A 23,026-nucleotide genomic window follows, 5' to 3' on the forward strand; every position below is an offset into this window, starting at 1 on the left:
GTAACAATAATAACAATGTATTGAATTTGTAACAAATATAGATATAATATGTATAATATTAATAGCACAAAAAGAGGGAAGAGAGCTATACAGAAGTAACAGTTGTCTCATTGGAATTAAGTTAGTATACATCTAAAATAGATTCTGAAAAGTTAAGATGTATATGGTAAGCCCTAGAGCAACCACTAAGAAAATAACTCAGAAATTACGGTGGGAAAATCAGTAAAGGAATTAAAGTATTCCATTTGAAAATATTTACTTAATCCAAAAGAAAGCAGTAAAGGAGGGACAGAGAAATAAATAAGAACAACAAGCCTGTGAGACATAGAAAACAAACTAGGAATACAAGGGAACTCCCTCGCGATGAAGGGCATCTATCTACAAAAAAAACCCACAGGTAACATCATACTTAATGGTGGGAAACTGAATGTTTTCCCTCCCCCTAAAATCACCGAATTTTTATTCAGCAATAAAAAGAAATGAAGTACCGATATATGCTACAACATGGACAAACCTTGAAAACATTATACTAAGTGAAAGCAGCCAGTCACAAAAGACCACATATTGTATGATTCCATTTGTATGAAATGTTCAGAATAGGCAAACCTGTAGAGACAGAAAGTAGATCAGTGGTTGTCTTGGGCTGCAGGGAGTTTGGGAAAAGTAGGAAGTGACTGCTAAATGGTACAGGGTTTCTTTTTGAGGTGATGAACATATCCTAAAATTGATTGTGGTGATGATTTCACAAATCTTAATTTACCAAAAAAAAATCATTGAATTGTATATTTTAAATGGGTGAATTTATGGTACATAAATAAAGATGCTCCATTTAAAAAAAAAAGACTCACGGGGCCATGTTGGATGCCAGTACCACAGTCACAGAGAGCCAGTGGCAGCTGTGTCCTGACTCTTAGTTCTGGAGTCTTAACATCACAGCCCTCGCAGTCCTTTTCTAGTCCTGTCACTTTAGGAAGTTGGATCCAGACCTGGGGGTGAGGCTTTCCCTCCTTTCCTATTACTTCTTCCCCATGGCCTTCTCAACTTGGACACTAAATGCTCCTGGATGACTCACCCTGGAAGCTCACATGTTCTGGAAGGTCCTAGGGCAGTTCCGAAGCACATGTTTTATCACTAAGATGAGACCCACAGGATTATAGCTCCCTACAACTTAGACCAACGTGTTTGCCCATCTAGAGATCACCTAGTTTTCTTCTTCACCACCATTTGAGTGACTTAAGTATTGGGGTGGGGGTATGGGGTGTGATAAGTTGCTATCCGTGCTGCCCTGAGGCAAACCAGGGCAGTGTTCCCAAAGGTGAGTCCGCTTGCTGGGCTGCCCCTAAGGAGCTTTTCACTCATCTGTAATGAAATGAGAAAAATAAGCACAGTGCACTAAATTTTTCATTAAGTTAATCCATTAAATGTGAATGACCATTTTGTTCTGTATTTATGTCTTTCCTACCATAGGGGTGTTAAAATATTGTTCATTTTATAAAATAATGGAAATAATAGGTAGCAGTTAGGGTTTTTAAGGTCCTTTTCTGATACAATAAAACACTAATTTCTTATTGGTCTACCTTTTTTTTTTAATTAAGTCTATAAAATCTAAAAGTCTGGAAGCCTCTGGGATGCCATTATGTATCTGGGAAATTGGAGGATGTATGGGTCCAATATTTATGACCAGGTTTGCACTGCATGGTAGTTGTGGCAGTAACTGATTTTGCATGGGCTCACTGGGTAAGCAGTGCAACCCCTATAAAAACTAAAGAGACAAGAGTCCCAATTATCAGTGAACCCTGGGACACACTCCACACCCCACCAACTTACAAAGTACTATGTGGCTCTCTATAGCACCCACATACAAAAAAAGACAAAAACAAAACCCTTTCTGAGAAGTTGGTCTATGGCCTTGGCCCAGCTAGAGCAGTATTGCATGGCATGGACCCTAGTCAGGCAGACATGGGTTCAAACCTTGTCTCTAACACCATTAGCAATGGGAACTTATATCAGTGGTCTAACCTCTGATTGCCTCAGATTCCTTAAAAAAAAAAAAAAAAAAAAAAAAAAAAGAGACATAATGATCCTAAGCTGTTATGATGATTAAATGGGAATGTATGTAAATGGCTTAGCATGTAGTACCTCACATCTAGTAAACACTCAATAGATCTTTGCCATAATTATTTATTGTTATTGTCCACCATAATGTACAATACACTACTAGCTCCCTCCCTCTTCAACTCCCCAGTAATAAAATGAGCAATGCCTGACTTTAGCCCAAAGGACTGGATTCTCTATGAATCTGAATTATATATAACTATCTGTCTTATATATGACTGAGAATTGACTATAAAACATGCCTTTTTCAAGCCAAGGTGTATTAGGCATCACAAAATTTGTTTTATTGTATTATCATTATTAAGTAACATTTACTAAGCACTTACTATTTTGCCAGGTACTATATTAAGTAAGCCCTTTTCATCACCACAACCCTACCAGGTAAGTTTATCAATATCCACATTTATAAACATGAAAACTAAAGCCCAGGGGAAAAGGCACAAAAAACACCACCATTAGCTTTTTCCTGATGTCACACAACCACTAAAGGGCAGAAGAGAATGCAAACCCCAGCCTGTCTGATACCAAAGCCCTTGCTCCCAAGTCACTGTACTTTGCTGCCTCTCTTTTGTTCCTTATTTCCTTAGGGTATTCACACTGCTATAGATCTAAATATTCCCGTTTTATAGAGAGAGAAGATGGGACTGCCAGAGATGCTAACACCCAAGTACCCTTCCCAGAGGTCATGACTGAGGGCCTCTTTCTTCCCCACATCTCTGCAGGTGCCAATCAATACAAGTACGGCAAGAATCGAGCTGAGGAGGATGCCCGGAGGTACCTGATGGAAAAAGAGAAGATGGAGAAAGAGAAAGACACCATCCGGACAGAGCTGATGGCCCTGCGGCAGGAGAAGAGGGAGCTAAAGGAGGCCATCCGGAACAGCCCAGGTAACGACAGGGGTGTGGTCTGAGGGCTTATGCACAGCTCAGCCTGGGTGCAGTGAGGGGAAGTCTCTTGCATAGTCATCTAGTTTCTTACCGAGTTGACCAGAGCTTCTCCTCCTCTTCCTCCTCCTCCTCTTCATCATCATCATAATGCCTCCTGATTAAAGGAAGTGCCATCAATTTAATAGCTGCTGTTGGATAAGGGGATGAAAAAGGCATCACAATAATGTATAAATTTAATGTCGTCAGATGAAAAACAAATGTCTTAGAATCAGAGTGATAAAAAGTATCATTTTGAACCTCACAGTTGTTCATTCACAGGTATCTATTGAGCCCCGATTGGTCCAGGTACTGGGGAAGGATGGACTGCTGCCCTCTGTAGTCCCACACTTTCCCGTGATCCTCTTCTGAAATCCAGGGCCATGACCTTATCAGGCGCTGCCTGCTCTGGGCTCCTCCAGACCCCATTTTCTCTTGTTTCCTTTGAGTTCTCTCTTTAAATACAGTTCAGCATTCTTTCAGCATGGGATTTTTACGCCTGCTGGAGGGAACAGAAGTCTTCTCCTTATGGAATGTCCAAGATCATATACCCTGTGAGAATCTGATGGCTCCTATGACCTTTTCCTTAGGAAAAAAAAAAAAAAACACCGTAATTTACAACATTGCAAACTATCTCAGTAACATGTATGTTCCTAGGGCCCATCTGTAGAACTTCAGGTTTAAAGGATAAGACTTGTTCTGTGTGACCAAGAACCAGAATCAATGGGAGGAGGTATAGGAAGGCAGTTTGGTTTTGATATAAAGAATTTTCTAAGACTCATAACCAGGGTATAGAGCAGGCTGACCATCCCCCTTACCCTGCTCAATTTTTTCTTTTTTCTATAGCACTTATCACTTTGTAACATACCTGAATCATTTATTTATTATATTTATTATTTTTATTTATTGTTTGTGTCAAGCACACATACATATGCACATTAGATTATAAGCTCCATAAGGACAAGGGTCTTTTCCTGTTTTGTTCGCTAATGTATCCCAAGGGCCTAGAACAGTGCCTGGTACATATTAGGCAGCCAGTATTTATTGAGTGAATGAATGAATGTAAAGAATTCACCATTACTGGAAAACCCTCCAGTAGAGTCTCCCTCACGGCCAACAATGAGATTGACTCATTTTTTTAAACCCATCAAGACCTGACATGGCACTTGGCACAAGGAAAGTACTAATTCACATTTGTTGAATTAAATTGAATAAGCAGAAAAGTTCTAGTAGGAACCCGTGGTCTATGTAAAGCACTGTGTTTTGACTTCTAATTACAAGTAACAGAAACCAAAGTCAAGTTGGCTTAGAAATGAAAAAAAGAAAAATGTAACTGAAAAATCGAAAAAATCAGGTATAGCAAGATCAAGGGACTTAAATCATGTCACCGGGAAGCTTATTTCCCTAACTCTTGTTTCTACCTTCCTTTATGTCGGTTTCATTCTTTTCCCATGTGGTGACACAATGGCTGCACAGCCCTCACCCAATCCTCTCAGCCAACCAGCCGAGAAAGCTTCTCTTTCCAATGGCCGAACAAAAGCCTCAGGATTCTCTTTGATTCAACCAACTTTGATCCCTAAACCAATCACTGTGACCAGAAGATGAAATGTGATTATTGGCCTGGTCTAAGTTATATGTGCCAACTCCTTGAACTAGGTGTGGAGTCATTCCCACCCAAACTGGAATGGGAAGTGACAAGGTAGTTTCCCAACAGAAAATCAGGATGCTGTTTCCAGAAAATGGGGAAGTGGGTACTGTGCAGGTAAAAATGTACCACCCAGCATGGAGTCTGTCTCTTAACCAGGACTGGGGGACTGGAAAGGCCTTCCAGCCTGAGGGCCTGCCAGACTCCTGGGCTCTTTGGGCCAGGCTCATCTTCTTCTCCCTGGTGTCTATGGAAACAGGAGCAAAGTTAAAGCTTCTGGAGGAGGCCTTGTCTACCCTGGAAGCTCAGTGTCGGGCGAAAGAGGAACACCGGATCGACCTGGAGCTGCGGCTCGTGGCTGTGAAGGAGCGCTTGCAGCAGTCCCTGGCAGGGGGCCCAGCTCTGGGGCTTTCTGTGACCAGCAGGAGTGGGGTGAGTCTACCCCCTTCTAGCCCAGGGGAGCAGCTACTCCTTAAAACTCTCCCACTACAGCTCTTCTTCATGATAATTTTTGGAGGGTAGGAGTTATGTTCATTTACAGATGAGAAAACTGAGGTCCACAGAAGTGAGGGGACACGCCACAGGTGAAACAGCTAGGAGACAGACTCCTGGAGCAAGTGCTCTTGATCCTCTGGCCTCTGTTCTCTCCACAAGCAATAACACTATTTGACTTTTTATCCTGAAGGTGATCTCAGAACCAGCCTTGGGGTTATATAATAGCTATCATATGTTGAATAAGGAATAGCAAGTTTGTATTGACTGATAACCATATGCCAGCACACGATTTTAACCTGTATTAGCTCACAATCTTCACAGCAGTCCTGTGAGGTCGTACTATGTGTATCAACCCCGTTTGACAGACAAGGAGATGTTGAATGACAAGCTCAAGGTCACTCAACTAAGTGGGAGACAGGATTCCAGATTCAGAAAGTTTTGACTCCAGACCCTGCTTTTAGCCACCATGGCTCATGTCCTCTTGTGGGATCCTCTCTGTACCAGGCCTTTGCATCCTTCACTCTAACCCACAGGTTAACCCTGCGAGGTAGAAACTCTCAGCTTGAATGGGAATTCCTCAAAGACTTCCCTGACCTCAGACTGAAATCGGGTTTCTCAACCTTGGCACTTTGGGGCATTTTGGGCCAGAAAATCAACACATAGTCGGATATTTAGCAGCATCTGTAGCCTCTCCCTTTTAGATACCAGTAGCAACCCACACCCCAGTTATGACAACCAAGAATGTCACTAGACATTACTAGGTGTCCCCTGGAGGGGCAGATCACCCCCAGTTGACATCACTGGCCTAAATTACCACCAGCTGTGTTATTCTTCCTCCTAGCATTTAATGCAGTTTCTCTAATACATATGTAATTGTGTCCTTATTATCTAATGTCTGTCTCCCCGACTGGGTTATATTTTTATGAAGAATTGGAATCTATTTTACCATTACATCCCTAGCCCTTTAAAGAATCTGAAAAATAGTAGGCATGCAATAAATATTTGTCAAATGAATAATGTTATTCCTGCTTTCAGACAAGGAAGTGAAACAGAGATGAAATAACTGGTCTGACGAGTATCAGTTGTCATTGGGAGCTATATTATTATCGTTGTCCAACGTCACCCTGCCAGGTCAAACCACACCCGATGAGTCTCAAGCTGATACTGTTTCTTATGCCCTGACACTTCCACTCCACGGGGCATTTCCTACTTCAATTTACAGATGAGAACATAAGGGCCAGGGACAAAAAAACTTTGCCAGCCACAGGGGGTTGGTGGAGGAACTGGGATGAGAGGTTCTGTCACCCCACCTCAGATTCCTTCACCAGGAGCCCCAATATTCCCATTCCAGAGCACCCTTCTCTCCCCTTTTGATCCTTTTGACACCGTTTAGAGCCAGAACATATTCTTCTCTAAATTCCCCACAGTCTCAGCTATTAAGATTCATACTTAAGGAACTACATCTGATAAGGTACTAAGCAATTGTCTGGAAAATTTAAGGGGTGAAGGCAAGTTAGAAAATGAGAAAGAATACAGCACAGAGGTTAAGAATGAGAGAGCTGTGGGGTTTGAATCCTAGCTCTCTCAATTACCACCCATGTGGCCTTAAGCACGAGTTGACTTCTCTAGGCCTCAGTTTCTCATCTGTAAAAAGGATGACTGATAATATTACCTACTTCATAGACTTGACAACTTTTAAATGAGCTATTCCATGCAGTGCCTCAGTGAGGACTGAGTAATTTCAGTTGTCATTAACTTTAGTCCAAGACCATGAAGTATCTTTGTCCCCTCACCCTGTGTTGTGCCTTTGATTTTAAAAACGTCCTCTTCCGTTCGAGGGCTGATTGGATATAGATAGCCAACACTATACATAGATGTCACCTATGTAACTATTTCTTGCCATTAACAGGAAACAGCAAATAAACCCCAGAACAATGCCTCAGAGCAACCTCTCCCTGTCAACTGCGTTTCTGAGCTGAGGAAGAGGAGCCCATCCATCGTAACCTCCAGCCAAGGAAGGGTGCTACAGAAAGCCAAGGTACAGCAATAGCTCAGCTGATTAAAATGCAGAGATCTGGTGTCTTCCTTTATATGGAACCTCACCAAGAACCAAAAACACAGCTATTGAGAAAGGCATAGAATTGCCAAAACATCCATGCATTCAAACTCGTGAACTTTGCTCAGAGGGGAAGACCCTCAAACCTCATTTAGAACCTGTTTACTCTTTTGTTTTTTAATTGTGGCAATATGTATATAACATTCACCTTTCCATTGTAACCATTTTGAAGTGTTCAATTCAGTGGCATTAATTACTTTCCATTACTAAGTTTTTCATCACCCAGAACAGGAACTCTTAATACTTTAAGCATCTCCCTCTGTTTACTCTTTATTAACACATAGTTCTAACAACTGATTTCTGAGCCTACAATATATTTTCTGCCCGAAAAGGCCCCATTTCATAGGTGAGGAAACTAAAGCTCAGGGGTGAAGGGACTTGCCCAAATTTATGCAGGATGGCGTTCAGAGAGCTGACAGGCAAACCAACTCCTCCATCCTAAGCCCAGAGCTCATTCATCATACTGATCCACATTCCCTTCTCTGAAATTCTTGGGGCCTACTTTTTGGATTTTAGAAAGGTAATATGGTACATACACTGTATGTGATGAAACACCCCAGCAAGTTCTCAGGCGGTACCCTGTTAGCAAACACATTAATATTTCTACAGCAAGACATATGAAATACTCATACCACATGGAATAAAGATTATAAACAGCTTCACACCAGTTCAGATCAGGTTTGTGCAAAACTTAGGAGGCACAGTTTTGTTTTCAGAATTTTCTGAATTTCAGAACTGTAGATTAGAGAGTATGGACCCCTTTACCCTTTAGTCTGATTTACCTTAGTCCTAACCGAGTCCATTTCATTCATATCTCTAATTTAAGTCTGATCTCTTTTTTTAGACTCTTTAACATTTGCTGTTTAAAATGCAATTTTCAAGCAGGTAAAGTTTTACTTATATACATACACAAACATGTTTAAGAGTGTTCATATATACTATATTTTTATTTTTTTACATACCATTAGTTTCATAACATGAACCGCATAATCATGATAATTCCTTGACTTTCACTCCCCAAACTACTCATGTACAGTCATATTGAGAAGTCCCAATTATAGCTTTATTTAAACTTTTGAGTATAACATAGTAAATTTCTCTTTCAAATCTTAGTGTTATTTCGTCTTATTTTAAACTTTCATTTCTGAAGTCACACCTTAATCATTGTTTTAAGTAATTCTAGATACCTGAGGCAATTAAATTAAGTTCTCTTTAACCAAAAGAAAAACAACGTGACAAAGTTTACTTTTTTTTTTAATCTTCATTTTATTGAGATATATTCACATACCATGCAGTCATACAAAACAAATCGTACATTCGATTGTTCACAGTACCATTACATAGTTGTACATTCATCACCTAAATCAATCCCTGACACCTTCATTAGCACACACACAAAAATAGTAAGAATAATAATTAAAGTGAAAAAGAGCAATTGAAGTAAAAAAGAACACTGGGTACCTTTGTCTGTTTGTTTGTTTGTTTCCTTCCCCTATTTTTCTACTCATCCATCCATAAACTAGACAAAGTGGAGTGTGGTCCTTATGGCTTTCCCAATCCCATTGTCACCCCTCATAAGCTACATTTTTATACAACTGTCTTCGAGATTCATGGGTTCTGGGTTGTAGTTTGATAGTTTCAGGTATCCACCACCAGCTACCCCAATTCTTTAGAACCTAAAAAGGGTTGTCTAAATTGTGCGTAAGAGTGCCCACCAGAGTGACCTCTCGGCTCCTTTTGGAATCTCTCTGCTACTGAAGCTTATTTCATTTCCTTTCACATCCCCCTTTTGGTCAAGAAGATGTTCTCCATCCCACGATGCTGGGTCTACATTCCTCCCCGGGAGTCATATTCCAATGTTGCCAGGGAGATTCACTCCCCTGGGTGTCTGATCCCACGTAGGGGGGAGGGCAGTGATTTCACCTTTCAAGTTGGCTTAGCTAGAGAGAAAGGGCCACATCTGAGCAACAAAGAGGCATTCGGGAGGAGGCTCTTAGGCACAACGATAGGGAGGCCTAGCCTCTCCTTTGCAGCAACCGTCTTCCCAAAGGTAAAACCTACGGTAGAGAGCTCAACCCATCAAACCACCAGTTCCCTATGTCTGTGGTCATGTTAGCAACCATTGAGGTGGGGTAGGCCAATACCCCTGCATTCTCCACAGGCTCCTCAAGGGGGCACTACATATTTTTTTCCTTTTTTTTTTTTTTTACCCTTTTTTCCTTTTTAAATCAACTGTATGGAAAAAAAAATTAAAAAAAAAAAAACAAAAAAGAAAAACATACAATAAAAGAACATTTCAAAGAGACCATAACAAGGGGGTAAGAAAAAGACAACTAACCTAAGATAACTGCTTTACTTCCAACCTGTTCCTGCTTTACCCCAAGAAAGTTACATAATATAGCAACATTTCTGTGAACTTGTTCCTACTATATCCATCAGAAATTAACAGACCATAGTAATTCCTGGGCATCCCCAGAACGTTAAATAGCATATCTGTTCTTCTTGGATTACTGTTCCCCCTTCCTTAATTGCTCTCTATTGCTAGTTCCCCTACATTCTACATTATAAACCATTCGTTTTACATTTTTCAAAGGTCACATTAGTGGTAGCATATAATATTTCTCTTTTTGTGCTTGGCTTATTTCGCTCAGCATTATGTCTTCAAGGTTCATCCATGTTGTCATATGTTTCACCAGATCGTTCCTTCTTACTGCCGCGTAGTATTCCATCGTGTGTATATACCACATTTTATTTATCCACTCATCTGTTGAAGGACATTTGGGTTGTTTCCATCTCTTGGCAATTGTGAATAATGCTGCTATGAACATTGGCGTGCAGATATCTGTTCGTGTCACTGCTTTCCGATCTTCTGGGTATATACCGAGAAGTGCAATCACTGGATTGAATGGTAACTCTATTTCTAGTTTTCTAAGGAACTGCCAGACTGACTTCCAGAGTGGCTGAACCATTATACAGTCCCACCAATAATGAATAAGAGTTCCAATTTCTCCACATCCCCTCCAGCATTTGTAGCTTCCTGTTTGTTTAATGGCAGCCATTCTAATCGGTGTGAGATGGTATCTCATTGTGGTCTTAATTTGCATCTCTCTAATAGCTAGTGAAGCTGAACATTTTTTCATGTGTTTCTTGGCCATTTGTATTTCCTCTTCAGAGAACTGTCTTTTCATATCTTTTGCCCATTTTATAATTGGGCTGTCTGTACTATTGTCATTGAGTTGTAGGATTTCTTTATATATGCAAGATATCAGTCTTTTGTCAGATACATGGTTTCCAAAAATTTTTTCCCATTGAGTTGCCTGCCTCTTTACCTTTTTGAGAAATTCCTTTGAGGTGCAGAAACTTCTAAGCTTGAGGAGTTCCCATTTATCTATTTTCTGTTTCGTTGCTTGTGCTTTGGGTGTAAAGTCTAGGAAGTGGCTGCCTAATACAAGGTCTTGAAGATGTTTTCCTACATTATCTTCTAGGAGTTTTCTGGTACTTTCTTTTATATTGAGATCTTTGGTCCATTTTGAGTTAATTTTTGTGTAGGGTGTGAGGTAGGGGTCCTCTTTCATTCTTTTGGATATGGATATCCAACTCTCCCAGCCCCATTTGTTGAATAGACCATTATGACTCAGTTCAGTGACTTTGGGGGCCTTATCAAAGATCAGTCGGCCATAGATCTGAGGGTCTATCTCTGAATTCTCAATTCGATTCCATTGATCTATATGTCTATCTTTGTGCCAGTACCATGCTGTTTTGACAACTGTGGCTTTATAATAAGCTTCAAAGTCAGGATTGTAAGTCCTCCCACTTCGTTTTTCTTTTTTAGAGTGTCTTTAGCAATTCGAGGCATCTTCCCTTTCCAAATAAATTTGATAACTAGCTTTTCCAAGTCTGCAAAGTAGGTTGTTGGAATTTTGATTGGGATTGCATTGAATCTGTAGATGAGTTTGGGTAGAATTGACATCTAAATGACATTTAGCCTTCCTATCCATGAACATGGAATATTTTTCCATCTTTTAAGGTCCTCTTCTATTTCTTTTAGTAGAGTTATGTAGTTTTCTTTGTATAGGTCTTTTACATCTTTGGTTAAGTTTATTCCTAGGTACTTGATTTTTTTGGTTGCTATTGAAAATGGTATCTTTTTCTTGAGTGTCTCTTCAGTTTGTTCATTTCTAGCATATACAAACATTACTGACTTATGTGGATTCACCTTGTATCCCGCTACTTTGCTAAATTTGTTTATTAGCTCTAGTAGCTGTATCGTCGATTTCTCAGGGTTTTCTAGATATAAGATCATATCATCTGCAAACAATGACAGTTTTACTTCTTCTTTTCCAATTTGGATGCCTTTTATTTCTTTGTCTTGCCGGATTGCCCTGGCTAGCACTTCCAGCACAATGTTGAATAACAGTGGTGACAGCGGGCATCCTTGTCTTGTTCCTGATCTTAGAGGGAAGGCTTTCAGTCTCTCACCATTGAGTACTATGCTGGCTGTGGGTTTTTCATATATGCTCTTTATCATATTGAGGAAGTTTCCTTCAATTCCTACCTTTTGAAGTGTTTTTATCAAAAAGGGATGTTGGATTTTGTCAAATGCTTTTTCAGCATCTATTGAGATGATCATTTGATTTTTCCCTTTTGAATTTTTAATGTGTTGTAATACATTGATTGTTTTTCTTATGTTGAACCATCCTTGCATGCCTGGAATGAACCCCACTTGGTCATGGTGTATGATTTTTTTAATGTGTCTTTGGATTCGATTTGCAAGTATTTTGTTGAGGATTTTTGCATCTATATTCATTAGGGAGATTGGCCGGTAGTTTTCCTTTTTTGTAGCATCTTTGCCTGGTTTTGGTATTAGATTGATGTTAGCTTCATAGAATGAGTTAGGTAGTGTTCCATTTTCTTCAATGTTTTGAAAGAGTTTGAGTAAGATTGGTGTCAGTTCTTTCTGGAAAGTTTGGTAGAATTCCCCTGTGAAGCCATCTGGCCCTGGGCATTTATTTGTGGGAAGATTTTTGATGACTGATTGGATCTCTTTGCTTGTGATGTGTTGGTTGAGGTCTTCTGTTTCTTCTCTGGTCAGTCTAGGTTGTTCATATGTTTCCAGGAAATTGTCCATTTCCTCTACATTATCCAGTTTGTTGCCATACAGTTGTTCATAGTATCCTCTTATAATTTTTTTAATTTCTTCAGGATCTGCAGTTATGTCACCTTTTTCATTCATTATTTTGTTTATATGGGTCTTCTCTCTTTTTGATTTTGTCAGTCTAGCTAGGGGCTTGTCAATCTTGTTGATCTTCTCGAGGAACCAACTTTTGGTGATATTTATCCTCTCTGTTGTTTTTTTGTTCTCTATGTCATTTATTTCTGCTTTAATCCTTGTTATTTCTTTTCTTCTACTTGGTTTAGGATTGGTTTGCTGTTCATTTTCTAGCTTCTGCAGCTGATCCATTAGTTCTTTGATTTTGGCTCTTTCTTCCTTTTTAATATATGCGTTTAGTGCTATAAATTTCCCCCTTAGCACTGCTTTTGCTGCATCCCATAGGTTTTGGTATGTTGTGTTCTCATTTTCATTCGTCTCTATATATTTAGCAATTTCTCTTGCTATTTCTTCTTTAACCCAGTGATTGTTTAGGAGTGTGTTGTTTAACCTCCAGGTATTTGTGAATTTTCTAAGTCTCTGATGGTTATTGACTTCTAATTGTATTCCATTGTGGTCAGAGAATGTGCTTTGAATAATTTCAATCTTTTTAAATTTATTGAGGCTTGTTTTATGTCCCAGCATATGATCTATTCTGGAGAAAGTTCCGTGAGCACTAGAAAAGTATGTGTATCCTGGTGATTTGGGATGTAATGTTCTGTATATGTCTGTTAAATCTAATTCATTTATCAGATTGTTTAGGTTTTCAATTTCCTTATTGGTCCTCTGTCTGGTTGATCTATCTATAGGAGAGAGTGATGTGTTGAAGTCTCCCACAATTATTGTGGAAACATCAATTGCTTCCTTTAGTTTTGCCACTGTTTCTCTCATGTATTTTGTGGCACCTTGATTGGGTGCATAGACATTTTTTTTTTTTTTTTTTACTGTCCTTCTTTTTCTCTTTTAACTGTTTTACTTTTTTTTTTAATCTTCATTTTATTGAGATATATTCATATTCCACGCAGTCATACAAAACAAATCGTACTTTCGATTGTTCACAGTACCATTACATAGTTGTACATTCATCACCCAAATCAATCCCTGACACCTTCATTAGCACACACACAGGAATAACAAGAATAATAATTAGAGTGAAAAAGAGCAATTGAAGTAAAAAAGAACACTGGGTACCTTTGTCTGTTTGTTTCCTTCCCCTATTTTTCTACTCATCCATCCATAAACTAGACGAAGTGGAGTGTGGTCCTTATGGCTTTCCCAATCCCATTGTCACCCCTCATAAGCTACATTTTTATACAACTGTCTTCGAGATTCATGGGTTCTGGGTTGTAGTTTGATAGTTTCAGGTATCCACCACCAGCTACCCCAATTCTTTAGAACCTAAAAAGGGTTGTCTAAAGTGTGCGTAAGAGTGCCCACCAGAGTGACCTCTCGGCTCCTTTTGGAATCTCTCTGCCACTGAAGCTTATTTCATTTCCTTTCACATCCCCCTTTTGGTCAAGAAGATGTTCTCTGTCCCACGATGCCGGGTCTACATTCCTCCCCGGGAGTCATATTCCACGTTGCCAGGGAGATTCACTCCCCTGGGTGTCTGATCCCACGTAGGGGGGAGGGCAGTGATTTCACCTTTCAAGTTGGCTTAGCTAGAGAGACAGGGCCACATCTGAGCAACAAAGAGGCATTCGGGAGGAGGCTCTTAGGCACAACCATAGGGAGGCCTAGCCTCTCCTTGGGTGCATAGACATTTACAATTGTTATTTCTTCTTGTTGAATTACCCCTTTTATTAGTGTGTAGTGGCCTTCTTTGTCTCTCAAAACATCCCTGCATTGAAAGTCTATTTTATCTGAGATTAATATTGCTACACCTGCTTTCTTTTGGCTGTAGCTTGCATGAAATATTTTTTTCCATCCTTTTACTTTCAATTTCTTTGTGTCCCTGTGTCTAAGATGAGTCTCTTGTATGCAACATATTGATGGTTCATTTTTTTTTGATCCATTCTGCAAATCTATATCTTTTAATTGGGGAGTTTAATCCATTTACATTCAACGTTATAACTGTGAAGGCATTTCTTGAATCAGCCATCTTATCCTTTGGTTTATGTTTGTCATATATATTTTTCCCCTCTCTCTATTAATATCCTTTATTGTACCCATACCGAATCTCTTTAGGACTGAACCTTTCTCCAAGTCTCTCTGTCCTTTCTTTGTTTCTCTGTTTGTAGGGCTCCCTTCAGTATCTCCAGTAGGGAAGGTCTCTTGTTAGCAAATTCTCTCAGCATTTGTTTGTCTGTGAAAAATTTAAGTTCTCCCTCAAATTTGAAGGAGAGCTTTGCTGGATAAAGTATTCTTGGTTGGAAATTTTTCTCACTCAGAATTTTAAATATATCATGCCACTGCCTTCTTGCCTCCATGGTGGCTGCTGAGTAGTCACTGCTTAGTCTTATGCTGTTTCCTTTGTATGTAGTGAATTGCTTTTCTCTTGCTGCTTTCAGAACTGCTCCTTCTCTTCCGTGTTTGACAGTGTGATCAGAATATGTCTCGGAGTGGGTTTATTTGAATTTATTCTATTTGGAGTTCACTGAGCATTTATGATTTGTGTATTTATGTTGTTCAGAAGATTTGGGAAGTTTTCCCCAACAATTTCTTTGAATACTCTTCCTAGACCTTTACCCTTTTCTTCCCCTTCTGGAACACCAATGAGTCTTATATTAGGACATTTTATATTATCTATCATATCCCTGAGGTCCGTTTCGATTTTTTCAATTTTTTTCCCCATTCTTTCTTTTATGCTTTCATTTTCCATTCTGTCATCTTCCAGATCACTGATTCGTTGTTCACCTTCCTCTAGTCTTGTGCTATGAGTGTCCAGAATCTTTTTAATTTGGTCAACAGTGTCTTTAATTTCCATAAGATCATCTATTTTTTTTATTTAGTCTTGCAATGTCTTCTTTATGCTCTTCTAGGGTCTTCTTGATATCCTTTGTATTCTGTACTATGGTCTCATTGTTTATCTTTAGTTCTTTGAGTAGCTGCTCTAGGTGCTGTGTCTCTTCTGATCTTTTGATTTGGGTGCTTGGGCTTGGGTTATCCATATCGTCTGGTTTTTTCATATGCTTTATAATTTTCTGTTGTTTTTGGCCTCTTGGCATTTGCTGAACTTGATAGGGTTCTTTTAGGATGTGTAGACCAATTGAAGTCCTTATCTCTAATTTATCAGGTCTACAGCTTCGTGAAGTACACTTTAACTAACCAGCAGGTGGTGTCCACGAGCCACCTGTTCTCCACAAGCCAGTTCTCCCCTGCTTTGCCTTTGTGGTGAGTGGGGGAGTGAGTCTTGTGGGGTCCAATTGGTGTACCAAGCTTGCATGTGTAGTTGGTGTTGCCCACCCTGTATATGGGGCGTGTTACTGGGCAGTCAGGGAGTGGGGGTGGCTCTAACAATCAAATCTCCCTGGTGATCCTGGAGTTTTAAAGCTGCTGCAATAGTCTAATCCTTCAGTTCAGTCCTGCCACAGTTTGTCTCTGCCACTGACCCACAAGTCCTTGGTATTGGCGTATGGCTCCTGAGACTTGCAAGTGGGTCCCTCTTCCAGGTCGTGCACCCCCTGGTCCTCTGTTGAGGGATGACTTGCTATGTCACAGGTGAGTGCCGTCCCCCCAGGGCGGTTCTGGGCTGCTGGGCTGTGTAGGGAGGCTCCCAGTCTGCTGAAATGATGGCTGAATGGGGCTTTGTTAATTCACACTGCTCCACCTTCCCAACTCTGGGACAATCAGCTGAGGTTGCAGGGAAGGCTAATGTCCACGCCCAGTTTTGTGGAGTGTGCCTGTTATTTGAAGCACTTCTGTCACACTGGGTTGTGTGGGGCAGCTCTGGGCTATGGGGCTGGCGATGGGCAGGAGTGTTTCCTGTCCACCAGGATGATGGCTGTGAGCGGACACCCCCCTTTTCTTGGGAAGTTGTGGTGTTTAGTGAAATTTCTCAGCCACTGGATTATTGCCTTTTGTCTCAGAGCTCTCTTAGTTCTGCTCTTGTCTTGACCTGCCCAAATTGCAAGTCTTTGAAGCTTTCTGTATTGGGCTTCTTAGAGTAATTGTTTTAGAAAAAGAAAAAAGGATTAAAGAAAAAAAAAAAAGGGGGCCCTCCTCACAGATCTAATGGGTTATTGAAATGCTAAGAGACAAAGCAATTAGGGCCATTAAGGAAAGGTCCACAGGGCAGAGAGATCAGCTTTTCTTCGGGATTTGCATATGAGCCTCAGGGCCTGAGCTCTGCCCTTCCCTTTCTATGTTCACCAGAACTCCAAAAATCCTCCGCTTTTATTTTGGAGTTTTTCGTGCTGTTTTTTTCTATGTCTGTCTCCTCTCTGCTGTGCTGGCTGCTCTCAGATTCTCTGGTGTCTGGTCTCAGTCTATCTGTGGTTGGAGTTTGGATCAGTAGAATGAGTTTCCGATAAGGGCTGCCACTGCAGTTCTCCCTTCTCCTTCCCGGAGCTGACAGCCCCTCCTCCCACGGGACTGAGCCTAGCAGGGAGGGGCGCGGGCCCCCTGGCCGCAAAAACTTACAGATTTCGCTGATCTCAGCAGTTCCACATTTTCATGAGTGTTGTATGAAGTATGCCCAAAGTCAGATTGCTCTGTGGTGTCCAGTCCACGCAGTTCCTGGCTTTCTACCTACTTTCCTGTGGTTGCATTGTTAACAGCTCAGCTGACAACTGTCTTCCTTTGGATTTTCACTCAACAACCAGACAGGCAGTAGGTGAGCAAAGCTGGTATTCTCGGGCGGGTGCTACCAGCGCACTCCCCCGCCCCACTCAAGACGAAGGGCGGCCAGGGTTCACACGGCCCGGGTGGCAGCCACCGAGCCTCTGGGAAGCCCTCTGCCCCCAGACCAGGCCAGCGACCAGTTCCCGCCAGCCGAGACGCGGCCTGCGGGAACGATGGACTCTCAAGAGCTTAATTACAAGAGCATGAGCAACGGACTCACTTAGGTAGCCGTCGCCATCTTACTTGCGTCACTGCCGCATCGACAAAGTTTACTTTTAAACACTGAGTTCTGTTGATACCTTGTTATGGTGTATATTTTTATTAAATATTTATTTTGACTACTGAGCTTTCATAAAAAATTTTAGGTTGTTTTATTTCCATCAATAATGAACAACAAATTGTTTTTGTATTTTCCTAAATGTGATATATTATGTTTAACCAAATTTGCATCACTTTTGACCTGCTGTCCAACTATAAAAAATAATTAGCCTAATATAGGACTAATAAATTAGTTGGTTTGGGGAAATTTTAAAAATAAATAAATAAATAAATAAATAAGAGAGTGTGGACCCAAAACACAAATGCCTGGTATAACAGAGATGCTCGGTAATCCTTTGCTGAAGTTGATGTTGAGACCTGTCTGGCAGCAGCACAGAGTGTCTGAAGAATTGGTGGGAGTGAGACTGGAGACAGTTTGATAACATCAGGCTAAGAAATAAGGAGACCAATGAGTTTTCAAAGAACAATCTCTTTTTTTAAAATAAAACATAAAATTCACCTTTATTAGTTTAAAATAAAGGGAGAACATCCTCTTTGAAATGGTGGACAATTTCATTTATTTATTCTAGAAATATATATTGAACACCTGCTAAATGCCAGGCACTTTGCTAAACACTTTCAGTATGTTCTATCACTTAATCTTTGCAACAATGGAGTGAAGAGGGCATTATAAGCCCATTTCACAGAGAGGATACTGAAGTTCAATTGGTGGAATAGAGCAGTGAACAAGCCAGGCAAAGTCCTGGATCTCAGGGAGCTTCCATCCTAGTGAGGGCAGACAGATAATACATAAGCACTATTACATAAGCAACTAATGCATAAAGATAATTTCAGAAAATGATACATATATACTACAAAGAAGAGATAATAAAAAAGATATTAAGAAACCCTGAGCACAGGGTTGGGGCAATAGACAGACAGCTCAGAGAAGGCCTTTCTAAGAAGAGACCTGAATGGTGAGAAAGACAAGCCATGAGAAAATCTAAGGCAAAAGCATTCCAGGAAGTGTAAAGGCTCTCAGAAGTGCCTGATGGACAGAATGGAAGCCGGAGTGGCTAGAGCATAGTGAGTGGAAGAGTGAATGGAACGAGTTGGGGCATAGTGACTGGGAGAGAGATGAAACAAGCTGGAGGGTGAAGAGGTAGGCAGGGCCTGATCATTTATTTCATGGCATGAAATTGCATGTTAGAATGCATTTAAAGGACAGCTATTTATTACCTTCATGTCAACACTGCTTAAGGAATGCTTGCCAATCTGTCTAGGATCACACCAGCCTGAACTGGATTAAAATTCAGGCTCTTTGTAGGACTCTATATCTAGGCTGAGCTGAATCCTCAGGTTGGGTTTGTTGACTTTCAGAGCCAAAGAATGAAAAGCCTTTATTCTTTTCACAGTCAGTCAGTCAGTTGTTCAATAAATTTTCTTGAATATCTACTGTGTGCCAAGTCTTGTTCTAGGTTCTGGTTACATTGCAAGGAACAAAACAGTGCTGTCCTCATTGGAGCTTATCTTCTAATTGGGAAGACAAGACTATAAATTAACACATACATATAGAATATAATATCAGATGGCAATAAGAACTTTGAGAAAAATAAAGCAAGGTAAAGGGAGAGAGGGTGATGGAGTGGGTAGAGAGTGGAGGCACTGTTTTCATTAGTGATAGGAAAGAACTTTCTGAGGAGGTGACTCGTAAGCAGAGACCTGAATGGAATGGGAGGGTGTGAGTCTTGTGGGCATCTGAGAGAAGGATGATCCAGGCAGGGAGAAGAGCAGGGACAAATCCACGAGGTAGGAAAGAACTTGGTGTGTTCAAAGAACACCAAGAAGATCTAAGTGATTCCAGTAGAGAAAGCAAATGGGTGAGCATTAGAAGATGAGATCAGACAAGTAAACAGCCAGAGGCCATGCCATCTATACCAGACTTCAGCAAATGTTTTCTTTAAGGGACCAGATGGTAAATATTTTAACCTTTGTGGGCCATGTGTTCTCTTTCACAAATGTTCAACTCTGCCATCATAGCTTGAAAACAGCCATGGATAATATGTAAACGAATAATGAACAAGTCCCAGTAAAACTTTATTCATGGACACTGAAATTTGAATTTCATATCATTTTCACATGTCGTGAAATATTGTTCTTCTTTTGATTTTTTCCAAACATTTAAAAATGTAAAAACACTTCTTAGCTGACGAGCCATACAACAATAGGTGGTAAGCCAGATTTGGCCCGCGGGCCATAGTTTGCCCGTCTTTGACCTAAGGGCCATTGGAGGAACTTTGGATATGGCTGTAACATAATGGAAGGTAACTGGGAAGTTTTGAGGAAGGGGTTGTTGAATATGAATTATATTTTCAAAAGACCATTCTGGCTATGTTGAGAATGGATGAAGGGACAAGAGAGACCAGTTAGAAAGCTACTATAGTAAACTAGATGAGAAATGATTTGCTGATGAAGATGTGGACAATAAAGTAAAGAAAGGAATCAAGAATGACCCTTAGGCCATTGTTCTGAACAACTGCAGTTGGATGAAGACTAGGATAGGAGCAAGTTGGGAGTGTAGGATCCTCCAACCAAGAATTTTCCAACTATCATGTTCTACCCTGGTTCACACCATCAACTCCAAGGATGGCTGGAAACCTCCTGCATTGTTTATTGTTAAAAAGATATTTACCATTGGCCACACTTCAGTATCCCTCTCAGTTAAACTTCTAGGCAGCCCCCAGGTGACTGCCCACGTCCTTCTTTACCAACCTGCTTTGACTTCTCTCTCAAGATCCTGTGGAATAGTATTGGAGTCAGATGCAGTCCCCACTGCCCTTCCCTCTTGGGGCCTCAGTATCCTTATCTGAGAAAGACAAACTGTGTGATCCCTAAGGCCGCTTTGAGATGAGGCCCAGAGTAGAAGAGTGACTTACCCAAGGTCACAAAAAGAGATAGTGGGAAAAGGACCTACAGCTCTCTAACCTGGCCAATGGAGAACTTTATAGAATTAAGTGCAGTAAAAACATTTTTTCAAGTTTTTACAAGTCATACTACAATATTCAGCGAAACCAATCTGTCTTGTCTTTCTGTATTTCAGGAATGGGAAATGAAGAAGACCTAGAAAGAGGATGAAAATTTCATCTCCAAGGAAATATCAACTTGTTCATCTAAGGCAGAAATGCTTTTCTCACATGGAGACACCAGGAAAAGACTGGAAGTAGCCCTCCATTCTCTGGGGAACCCCAAAGACCAACCTTTATTGTCTACATGATTTGGGGGGATATATGGGGTGGGAAGAAGAAAGGAAGAGGGAAATGGAGGACATCTTTATTACTTATGAAAATGGGACTGGGGGAGGCAGAATTGTGCATAATCGCAAAAGTTTTGTTAGATGTCTTTGCCTTCCCTTCTAAAGGAAAAATGAAAGCACATGTGAGTAAGCCATTCCACCCATACTCAGCATCCCATTCCCCATCCTTAGGCAAAGGAAAGCAATGCTAAAGCATCTGTGGTGCAGTGTAAAAAGATAAGACGATTATCGGATCACACTTTCTCCAATTAGATTCATGTTGGGCATTAATGACAACTTCTGGGCAAGACAAATAGGCTTAAAATTCAATCGAATTTTCCCTGCCTGTTTAAAGTGGAACAAAAGCTATAAAGAACATCCAAATTCTACAATCATTCCTCAGCAGAGTGAAGCTATTGGAATCTTCCAAATTTGAGTGATTTCAAATCGGAAATCTGAGTGTGCAGCAGGCTAGGAGAGGTTGAGCAGCTGACATATTTTAAGCTTTCAGTGACACTGACAGGAGCATGAATTGCTAATGTCCACAGGTGGGGTCATTGGCTGTCAGGCAAGCCCTTTGACCTATTTTTATATGATGTTCAGCCTCCTGGGGCTATGGGTAGAAATCCATGTGACTCTTTAGGTCTTTATCCTGATGGAGTCTTCATCTTGCACTCAGAGGCCCACTAGTCTGCCCTTCCATATCTGCTATAAAGTAAAATTATCAGGGGAAACCAAGAGGACAGTGGCTCATTTCTGCCACATGGATGTTGAGCCCTTTATAAATACTTGATACTCTTAAAGGGGCAGCAAGGATCTCAAGTCCTGGGCAGTCTCATGTACTGTGCCACTCACTACTGTCTTAATACTGTACGCACTTTATGAGTCTTTAACTCATTTCCCTCCAATAAAGATAAAATCATTTAACTAAAAGCAGAGGTTAAACACTCAAGGGGAGAGAAGGGAAATCCCAGAACAGCCTCTGGACGCTTTGCTAGAGGTTTTACATATTTTACCCCACCCATACATTACTACCCTCTGAGGTAGTTGGAAAATAAGGTGGGGAAGATATCCTGGCCAAAGCCACCCAACTGGTCAGTGGCAGAGCCTGGATCCAGACAGGGTTGGGTTTGAACCCTACCTCTGTCACTAACCACAGCTGGGTGACCTTGGGAAAGTCATGTGGCCTCTGATTCTGGCTTTCCTTATTTGTGAAGACAATTAACAATTGTACCTTTCTCCCAAGACTGCTGGGGGGATTCAGTGAAATATGTAAGAAGCATAATAGCCATTTGATACTGGCTATTCTCATTGGCTAGACAAGAATTGTCTGACTTAGATGCCTTTGTTCTCTCCACTAAAGACGTGACTTTCACATGCTAATTACAGCCATCAAGAGCTAAATGATAATCAGTCCATAACCTACTGATTCATCCAGATTCCACCTGATATCTTCAGTGACAAAGAGTCCATATACTCTGGATTGTTAATGTTACTTTTTAATATGTGGATCCTGGAATGGCACCCAACAATCCAACTATGTCCTCAGTGTGTGTCACATTCTTTCTCATGCAGTTGTCTAGATTTAAGTGTCTTTTCCCACCAATAGATCTTGGACCCCTTGAGAGGAGGGGCCCTAGGTACTTAATAATTAACGTTTATTGAGCACTCACCATGTGTCAAAGCACCATGCTACCAGAGCCAGCTTCATGGGCATGTAGCCTGTGCAGTCACCCAGAGCCCCCTGTGCTTGGTTAATGCTCTGCTGTTGTCCTCTTAATAATTTCTGATCAAGGGACTCTGCATTTTCATTTTGTACTGGGCCCTGTAAATTATATAGCCGGTACTTGTGCTAACAGTCCCTTTCTAGGCATTATCCCTTTATTCTTCACTAAAACCCTGTGAGTTAAGTTCTATGATTAGCCCAGTTTTCCCAGTCCAGGAAAGAGAAGCCCAGAGCAGTTAGGTAACTTGCCTAAGCTTGCACAGTTGGAAAGTGGTGGAGCCAGTACTTAAATACAAGAGTTGAACTCTAGAGGCTTTACTCTTAATTCCAAAGCTCTATTCCATCCCTGTATTCCCCTCCCCTTACCACTACAACATTAAGAAGCACACTAGCACTTAAAAAATAGGATGAATGAATGGATGCACATATCCATCGGTTACAGTTGGTTAAGTTGGGCAGTTAAGGCAAATGTAAGCAAAATGGCTAGAGTGTGGATGCCTGTTCTTGCTTGTTGAAATGTTCTTG

At 40.7% G+C, this 23,026-nt stretch overlaps 1 protein-coding gene across 1 annotated transcript in view; it reads left to right on the plus strand.

The window, feature by feature from the left end:
• Positions 1 to 22,182, plus strand: part of AFAP1L1 (actin filament associated protein 1 like 1) — a 72,973-nt gene extending 50,791 nt beyond the window's left edge. Inside the window, exons 16-19 of the mRNA XM_037801531.1 lie at positions 2,838 to 3,002; positions 4,943 to 5,115; positions 7,088 to 7,216; positions 20,584 to 22,182. Of these exons, the coding sequence (XP_037657459.1) occupies positions 2,838 to 3,002; positions 4,943 to 5,115; positions 7,088 to 7,216; positions 20,584 to 20,607 (491 nt within the window). The 3' untranslated portion in view covers positions 20,608 to 22,182. The remainder of the gene's footprint in view (positions 1 to 2,837; positions 3,003 to 4,942; positions 5,116 to 7,087; positions 7,217 to 20,583) is intronic.
• Positions 22,183 to 23,026: the final 844 nt, after the last annotated feature.

The sequence above is a fragment of the Choloepus didactylus genome, chromosome 13, assembly GCF_015220235.1.
Source record: "Choloepus didactylus isolate mChoDid1 chromosome 13, mChoDid1.pri, whole genome shotgun sequence".
Taxonomy (NCBI): domain Eukaryota; kingdom Metazoa; phylum Chordata; class Mammalia; order Pilosa; family Megalonychidae; genus Choloepus; species Choloepus didactylus.